At 38.6% G+C, this 8,839-nt stretch overlaps 2 protein-coding genes across 2 annotated transcripts; one reads left to right on the forward strand and one right to left on the reverse strand.

Moving 5' to 3' along the window:
• Positions 1 to 550: 550 nt before the first annotated feature.
• LOC111778181 (N-terminal acetyltransferase B complex catalytic subunit NAA20-like) lies at positions 551 to 4,356 on the reverse strand. The gene is made up of 6 exons (XM_023657865.1): positions 4,228 to 4,356; positions 4,009 to 4,099; positions 3,347 to 3,479; positions 3,131 to 3,200; positions 911 to 971; positions 551 to 830 (listed from the first exon to the last, which is right to left on the reverse strand). The coding sequence occupies exons 1-6, from the start codon at positions 4,303 to 4,305 to the stop codon at positions 739 to 741; spliced, it is 525 nt and encodes a 174-aa protein (XP_023513633.1). The 5' UTR covers positions 4,306 to 4,356; the 3' UTR covers positions 551 to 738.
• Positions 4,357 to 4,960: 604 nt separating this feature from the next.
• On the forward strand, positions 4,961 to 8,509 carry LOC111778936 (pre-mRNA-splicing factor 18-like). The gene is made up of 2 exons (XM_023658950.1): positions 4,961 to 5,904; positions 7,865 to 8,509. Exons 1-2 carry the CDS (start codon positions 5,062 to 5,064, stop codon positions 8,285 to 8,287), a joined length of 1,266 nt encoding a protein of 421 aa, XP_023514718.1. The 5' UTR covers positions 4,961 to 5,061; the 3' UTR covers positions 8,288 to 8,509.
• The last annotated feature ends 330 nt before the right edge of the window (positions 8,510 to 8,839 follow it).

Genomic DNA, 8,839 nt, shown 5'->3' on the forward strand with positions numbered 1-8,839 from the left:
AAAATTTATAAAAAGTTTTGAAAATTTCTATTAAACAATAAATTTAGCTAAAAATTTGTTTACATGAATATATAAATTAATTAAACAAATTTTTACAAATGTCCAAATATTTGAAAATTTCCACAAACGGATTTAATGTGTATTTTCTGACAAGACTCACATTTAACTGGGCTGGCCCATTATGGAGACTCAATGGCCTGATGAAATATGGGCTGGCCCATTTGGGAGAATATATGGCCTTATGAAATATGGGCTGGCCCATTTTGTAGAATCAATGGCCTTATGAAATATGGGCTGGCCCATTTTGGAGAATCAATGGCCTTATGTAATATGGGATGGCCCATTTTGTAGAATCAATGGTCTTATGAAATATGGGATGGCCCATTTTGGAGAATCAATGGCCTTATGGAATATGGGCTGGCCCATTCTGGAGAATCCATGGCCTTATGAAATATGGGCTGGCCCATTTTGGAGAATCAGCAACATCTGAGGATATTAAACACCTTCTATCTTGTGAAAAAATAGCATTCCGACGACATTAGGTAATCACTAAAAAGGAAGTAAATGAAATTTAACATTTTCAAGTTTATCTATATTGCAAGTAAAAGGTTTTAGACAATGTGAGTTCAGAAACATATTTAGGATACACATACATGACACAACCTGTTTTCAAGATGATTATCCCCAACTCATGAGCACCTGATGTTTCTTCTTCGTCAAAACTCCATTTATATGTAGTTAATCGTATTCGAGCTCGTCGGGAGTCACTGGCCTTTTAAGTGGGATGGTGGACTTCTTAGTGACGTCCCGCGATAATGCTTTCCTCATATCTGAATATATACCGGAATAGGGTTAATTAAGAGATTACGTAATAACTTTTCGTTCGTTCTTTTAGGTAGGGTGGACTCACCTAATCCATCTTCCTCCCCTGAATAATAACGTAGCACACGCCGATAGATAACGTAGTCGAGCTGGTTGAAGAGGAAAACAACATTAAACATGTCAAGGTTAGTATTTCAACAGTGAAATAATTACAAAATTTAATGTAGAAAAGCTACGGAAGCATATGAANGGGGGGGGGGGGGGGGGGGGGGGGGGGGGTGGCAAGATACCAAAAAGAGCTTACAAATACATTTAGTTCCAGGAAGGACTATCGGCCATTAAAATAAACAGAAAAGATATATTTTTTCCATTACTAAATGTTAGAAATTAGGGTATCAGAATCTACAAAACAATCGGAAGAGCTCTACGACGACATTTCAGAATCTACAAAACATTCGGAAGAGCTCTACGACGACATTTCAGAATCTACAAAACATTCGGAAGAGTACGACGACATTGTAATGCTGGAATAAACCCGATGCCCCTTGCAGAAAGTTCGAATGGAATAGCAGTTTATCCTTGAATGAAAGGATACTAGAAGATAGAATGAAGCAATTGGTAAATATCACATTTCTAAATTTACTGATGCTTATTTTGACACTGAAAATCATAGCCAGGCAACTCAAAAACGTACATCAGTCCACGATTTCCTTGAATGAATACTAGAAGATAGAACAAGTACAATTGAATTGGTAAATTGTTATCACATTTCATTTACCAGTGCTTATTTTGACACTGAAAACCTTTGCCAAGCAATCAAATGCGTGCATCAGTCCACTATTTCCTACTTTCAATCAGTTTTAGTTAAGCAAATCAGGGAATCAATCCTTGCGGCTAATGAGGTTGTTGATGATTGTAAGAGTTGAGAGAGGGAAATGATATGCAAGCTTGATAGTAGAAAAGCTTATGAGAAGGTCAACTAGAACTTTTTAGATACTATCATAAGAGTTTGAAGTTATGGAAATAAAATGGAAGAAAGGGTTTCTCGGTGGTGTTTCAAACACCAATTATGAGAGATCTAGAGGTAAGATCATTGCTTCCAAAGAGCTTAGGCAAGAGAGGCCACTTTTTGCTTTCTAGTTTGTGTTTGGGCTAACTACCTCAACTGGTTATTCAAAGAGGGTATAGATGGCTCCCGTACTTTAGTGATAACACCCTGTTGTTTTTCATTAGTATCAAACCAAGCATTAATTATATTGACTATATAATAGAGACCGCCCGAATTGGTTAGGGAGATAAAATTTGGAACTTTGTTGGCCACTAACCAGCAAGACATCGAAGTTTGGAAGTGATTCCTAAGACTTATTTTCACCATTCAAGATCCTTTTTTTCCTGTATTCAACGAAAGTCCGAGGCAGGTATCCCTTCAAAGTTACGTCAGATTATATCATATGGAAACATAATTACCTCAAAGGCTCAGGTCTTGACACGGTGTCTTTTGCTAACACTAGCAGGCATCAGTTCCTATAACAAGGAATTCTAACTTCCTTCTCCCAGATTGGTGTAGCTTGGGTATGAAGGTAGATGAGACTAATGATCCGTTGATCTTTTGGAGTCCCATCAAGCTTTTAACTATTTTCAGCCTAAATATGGTATTCCCTAGGTCGCTTAACAACTTTATTTCTTTGATGATTTGTGTTCATCTCTAGGGAAGGAAGGCTGAAATGGGTTGGGCAAACACTACTAAACCGACTGTATATGATGTTTGGTCCAGGGGGAGGAGAGAGACATATTATGTGTGGATGTTTACTGCTTTTCTAATCTCTACTCGTAGTAGCGTGAACAATCTTTTCTATAGTTACGATCTTTCTTTGACTTATGCCACCTAGACCTTTTGTACCCCCGGACATTTCGTACAGATGAGATACAACTTTGACAGAACTGAAGTATTAATAGACTTATTAACACTGAAGTATCATAGAATCAATATTTTGCGGTTGCAAAGGAGCCAGAGACTTTTTGAAGATAAGCTTTTGTCTCTTGATTCCTATAGTAGAAATGTACAGCTTACTGCTTCTCTTTGGGGTATAACATAGGAAATTCATTCGTAATTACAACCTTTCTAGTATTGTCAACAATTGGAAAGCGTTCTTCTAGGTTGTTTGGGGCTGGGGTTCCCTCTGTAAAGTATCAGTATTTTGCAACTCCACTAGCACATTTCTTAAAGAAGCATAAAAGATTGAACAACACTGCAAAATAAAAAAATTTACAAGACCAGCATGGTTGACTGCCCGAAGAGAAAACCTACCTTTTCATACATCTTGATTGCAGGGGTGTTCGATGCCCTCACAAAAAGATCAACAAAATAAGCTTTATCACTGCCAGAAAGCAAAAAGCCTCTCATTAAACATAAAGATCAAGGCGGAGTGAAAAACAATATTAAAAACTAAATTTTAAACCAGAATAAGTGTTTTTTCAAGGTTTAATTGTACTACCACAAGATATATAATCAAGTCCATCTTACATCTTGTCACTAGTATCCTCAAGCAGGTTCATAAGCTTCTTAGCTAATTGTTGCCTACGATATTCCGGAGCAACAGTTACAGCAGTTACATGACCATGCCATGATTCGCCTTGTCCCTCAACTTTTCCCATGACTGCAATGGAAAATCATACAAGAATCAACGAACTTTAAACAGCATGAAATTATGAAATTTGGTTTCCACTGCGATATATCTATCTTGTTGATTCTTTTATAATTTGGTGTCAAGCAAAGAGAATAAAAAATCCGTATAAGGGTGAATTGACAATTCAATGATGAGAATGAACATGATAAGTTAAATAAAATTAACAGGAGTTTTAAAAATCGAATTATTCCATAATGTTTCGGCTAGAGTTGCTGTGTATGTGTGTGCCTTAGATCATTTGATAAACCAACTCCACACCTACACTCCAAACCAAAAAGAAAGTTCCAAACGCTTCCTCACAGCCGGTACTCATAATTCTCGTGTCCTAGCCATTATGCTTCTGATTTAAAATGAACAATTTAAAGAAGCCACCGGCGAAAATTTGAGGCAACGTGTGCTTCGGTTGGTCGATAGTTCAGCCTAAAACAGAGTATCTAACAAAGAAACCAATCCACGCAAGAAGAAGTAGAGAAAGAAACAAACAAATACCGATACTCACTGTATCCCATTATGCGGCTCCCAGGGGCCTCGGCGACATGGAAGTAGTCAGGCCATCTAGCCAAGTAGGTCATGTAGAAGGACATGTTGAACTGAGAAAAATACAAAGAAGATTGCATCAACACTGAATCAACATCAACATTCAGAGTGCGATAAAAATGGAGAACTGTAATGATTTTGAGAATCAGAAGAAAATTGGAATTCAGACAGAGAAACTTACGGTTTCAGTGAGGTGATCAAGATTGACGGAAGTGAATCGAAGAAGATCATTGCAGCAAAATCTGCGCAACGTCGTCATCGCTTTTCTCTCGCTCTGTGTGCGTCTGTCTGCTCCCCGTCGTTGCCTTTCTTCTTCTTCTTCACAAGACGGGTAGTTTCTTGAAAACGGGCCAAAAGCCCATAAGAAAATGGGCCCATTTTTTGTAGGTGAAATTCCTTTCTTGCCCTCGCCTCTAAAAAGTATTAAATTTGTCGTGCATTATAGAAAAATATTATATCAATTTCAATTACAAATTTAAATCTGTTTTTAATTAATTTTTAAATGTTTTATTTTGTTATTAAATCAAACCTATTTTTTATTTTTTTTCTATAGAAAATATTTATTTATATTAACTTAAGAATAATTATTCTCTATTTATTTATTTAAAAATTACTTAATTTCATTTACCAAACTTAAATTTATTGAAAGGATTTTTACATTTTTTTTCTGTTAAAATTATTGGATGAATTAACGAAAATTGATTAAAGAATAATAATAATAATAATAATTTTAAAGTTTAATTTAACGAATTTTAAATTGTTGAAATAGGATAAATTTAAGGGTAAAAATGAATTTTAACAATTTGTTTTAATAAAATATATAAATATCAAGAAATTGATAGCTTATAAATATTAAATTAAATCTAAGGACTAAATTGTAATTTCAAACTCAAGCTAGACCGAAGTGTTCTGAATTTCAATAGAGGTTTCCCCTTTCCTGTCTCCTCCCTCTTTGAAATCAGTTCTGAAAGTAAGCCCTAGCAGGATTCCGGGGAGGAGAATCAGAGCAGAATCAATGGATCTCCTGAAGCAAGAACTTCTCAAGAAACGTCAAGCCCTAGCTACCGAAACCGGTGGCAAACGCTTCTTCAAGCGATCCGAGATTGAACAGAAGCAAATCCAGCAGCTACGCGAGAAAGAGAAGCGCGAATTGGAAACCAAAGCTCTCCGCCAATCCACCACCTCAGCCGCCACTGCCGAGGCCAACTCCAAATCTGCCAAATCCAATTCATTAGCCTCCGCCTCCACTACTTCCTCTACCACTATTAACTCCGCCGCCACCACTTCGAAATCGCTTACGGACGAGCAGAACATCGACAACCTTGTCCTTCCCAGGCAGGAAGTAATCAGAAGGCTCCGGTTTCTGAAGCAGCCGATTACGCTATTCGGGGAAGATGATGATACTCGGCTCGACCGTTTGAAGTATGTGCTGAAAGCGGGACTTTTCGAGGTGGATAGTGATTTGACTGAGGGGCAAACGAACGATTTTCTTCGGGATATTGCAGAGTTGAGGAAGCGGCAGAAGACGGGTATTTTGAGTGAGAGGAAGAGGCAGAAGAAGGAAGACGGCGCTGGAGAAGAGGGCGATGGGGGCGGGGCTGACGAAGAAAGTGCCGATGGAGGGTCGAGTGGGGTCGACGCTGATAAAGATTTGAAGAGAATGAAAGCGAATTTTGATGAATTATGTCAAGAAGACAAGATACTGGTATTTTTTAAGAGGTTGTTGAATGAGTGGAACCAGGAATTGGATGAAATGCCCGAAGCAGAGAAGCGGACGGCGAAAGGGAAGTCTATGGTGGCGACATTCAAGCAGTGTGCTCGCTATTTGCATCCTCTGTTCAAGTTTTGTAGGAAGAAGGTACAATTTTGTCCCTATATACTTATTCAATTTGGTGAATGTTCCATTTTCCCTTTGCTTCTGCGTTATGTTATTTTTTGACTTCATTCTAGATTAGAGAATAGCTAGAGCTTCTTTTTCTGTCATTCCTTTCGCTCTGCAAGTGCTCTGATGGAAAATGTTGAGGATTATTGGGAGAGGAGTCCCATATCGGCTAATTAAGGGTTGATCATGAGTTTATAGGTAAGAAACACTATCTTCATTGGTATGAGGCATTTTGGGGAAACCAAAAGCAAAACTACGAGAGTTTATGCTCAAAGTGGACAATATCATACCACTGTGGAGATCCGTGGTTCCTAACATGGTATCAGAGCCATGTAAATAAAATCCTCAAATGTTGAACAAAGAAGTTGTGAGCTTTGAAAGTGTAGTCAAAAGTGCTCAAGTGTCGAACAATGTACTTTGTTCGAAGGGTCCAGAACAAGAGTTGAGGCTCGATTAAGGGGAGGCTCTATGGTGTACTTTGGAGGATTGTTGAGGATTGTTGGGAGAGGAGTCTCATATCGGCTAATTAAGGGGTTGATCATGGGTTTATAAGTAAGGAACACTATCTTCATTGGTATGAGGCATTTTGGGGAAATCAAAAGCAAAACTACGAGAGTTTATGCTCAAAGTGGACAATATGATACCAATATGGAGGTTCATAGGGAGGTTCATGTTTTTTAACAGAAAAAAGTTCCCACATGAGCCTGTAGATTTCCTCTTTAGGTTGATTATCATAGGAAGCAAGCTCTAACAAATTACATCCTAAGGTTTTCCTCTTTTAACTTTGATTATCAATCAAGCAGCGAAGAGAGTAGGTTGCTAACGTTAAGGGGGAGAACCACTTGCCACTTGCCACTTGAATCTCATGCGCATGTTATTCTGCAGTTCATCTGCCAATTGGCGCTTGAGGAAGAGATGTCTTTGGGATTCAACGTCTTTCATGCGTAGAAAGCACAACTTGTGGAGAGGGACCAATTTGGAGGCCCTTTGTTTTATGTCGTGATAATCTTATGAAAGAGCTCCCGTTAGAAAAGCTCAACTTGTGAGATCCCACAATGGTTGGAGAGAATGAAACATTTCTTATAAGGGTGCGGAAATCTCTTCCTAGAAGACACGTTTTAAAACCTTGAGAGGAAGCTCAGAAGGGAAAGCCCAAAGAGGACAATGCTAGCGGTGAACTTGAATTGTTACTAATAGTATCAGAGTCAAACATCGGGCGGTGTACCAGTGAGGACGCTGGCCCCCCAAGAGGGGTGGATTGTGAGATCCCACATTGGTTGGAGAGAAGAACAAAACATTTCTCATAAGAGTGTGGAAACCTCTCCCTAGAAGACACGTTTTAAAATCTTGAGGGGAAGCCCAGAAGAGAAAACCCAAAGAGAACAATATCTACTAGGCTTGGGCTGTTACACGACTTGACATATATGAGTGACATATCATCTTGTAAAGATTTGGGTTCTTTGAGAATACTTTGTTCAAAATATCCTTGTATAGTCAGACTGCCAAATTCATTTATTTTGGAAGAACAGTAAGTAGAACTTAGAAGTGGGAGATCAAGTTTAGGAAAGAGGCCCGTTTATGATTTCATCATCCAGATAAGAAAATCTAGAATCAGGATCCCAATTTCGAGTAGAGGAGTTCCAAATATCTTGGATAGAAGTGGTTCAATCTTCTTGGGAAAGCGCATTCCAAAGCTTGTAGAACTGCCATTCCAATGGAGGCTTTGGCCCTCTAGTGGAGTTAAGTTTCTTTAATTGATTTTAGGTCGTCGATGGCCTCTCGACGCGTGTAGAGAAGGAGGTACTAACAAAAAGTCACCAAATTTAGCCACCATAACTTTCCTTCATAAAACTTATATTTTTATTATAGAATCTCAAGTAGATCTATGTTTTGTTAATGCCAAGTATCATGTTAGATTTTAATATTCTTCTTTTAGATTCTTCCTGACGATATTCGGCAAGCATTGTTGGTGGTCGTTGAATGTTGCATGAAGCGAGACTATCTAGCTGCAATGGATCAATACATTAAGATGGCCATTGGAAATGCCCCCTGGCCTATTGGTGTCACTATGGTTGGTATCCACGAACGTTCAGCTCGTGAGAAGATTTACACCAACAGTGTAGCCCATATCATGAACGATGAGACGACAAGGAAGTACTTGCAATCGATCAAGAGATTGATGACGTTCTGTCAACGACGCTATCCAACAATGCCATCCAAGGCAGTAGAATTTAACAGCTTGGCGAACGGTAGCGACCTGCAGTCCCTGCTAGCAGAAGAGAGAGTCTCCGGAGGAGGAGGAGGCAAGCAGGGTTCTGATGAAAGGCTTCGCATCATGCCCTCCCCGGAAGATAGCTAGCTACCAAGTAAGAATATCCTCTCCTGGCTGCTACTCTTTACTCTTCTGCATATTTTGGTAGTCAGTCAGCAATTTCTGAGTACCGTTTCAGATCAAAGTATGTAGTATTCGTTTAAGATAAAGATTATCGCCTGGTTACCATTGTTTATGTCTATTTGTTATGTAAAATTTGAAGTTTCAGCAGCTTAGTTTGGTAGTCAGTAAGTCAATGTTGTTCGAGTACCGATTATGAGGAGACTTAAGGCTCAATGGTTAGTAAACATTGGAAACAACGACCTTCTTCTCCTTAATTAAGGCTTGACATCTTCGAAGCGTAAGGTCCAATGGTTAGTTCATACCGTTAGAAACGACCTTCCACATTGGGCTTTCTAGAGTCCTTGAACAGCCTCTCCTTAATCGAGACTTGACATTTTCGAGCTTCACATGAATTCTTTTGACAAGATGAAACTAATATAGAGACATGATTCTTTCTATACCATCAAAGGACGGTATCTTACAAAGGCCGTATGGTTTATTTTATTTTTTTATTTTTATATATTAATTTTTTAAAAA

Source organism: Cucurbita pepo, chromosome LG17 (assembly GCF_002806865.2).
Source record: "Cucurbita pepo subsp. pepo cultivar mu-cu-16 chromosome LG17, ASM280686v2, whole genome shotgun sequence".
Classification (NCBI taxonomy): domain Eukaryota; kingdom Viridiplantae; phylum Streptophyta; class Magnoliopsida; order Cucurbitales; family Cucurbitaceae; genus Cucurbita; species Cucurbita pepo.

Bases quoted from the DNA above. Each gene is read 5' to 3' on its own strand.
- LOC111778181 (XM_023657865.1), bottom strand. From the start codon at position 4,305: ATGACGACGTTGCGCAGATTTTGCTGCAATGATCTTCTTCGATTCACT. The intron at 3,201-3,346 runs GTAAGATGGACT...GCTTTCTGGCAG, and splicing joins GAGGATACTAGTGACAAGAT to TGATAAAGCTTATTTTGTTG. The intron at 972-3,130 runs GTAGGTTTTCTC...CTCTTCAACCAG, and splicing joins CAATCAAGATGTATGAAAAG to CTCGACTACGTTATCTATCG.
- LOC111778936 (XM_023658950.1), top strand. From the start codon at position 5,062: ATGGATCTCCTGAAGCAAGAACTTCTCAAGAAACGTCAAGCCCTAGCT. The intron at 5,905-7,864 runs GTACAATTTTGT...TTCTTCTTTTAG, and splicing joins TCAAGTTTTGTAGGAAGAAG to ATTCTTCCTGACGATATTCG.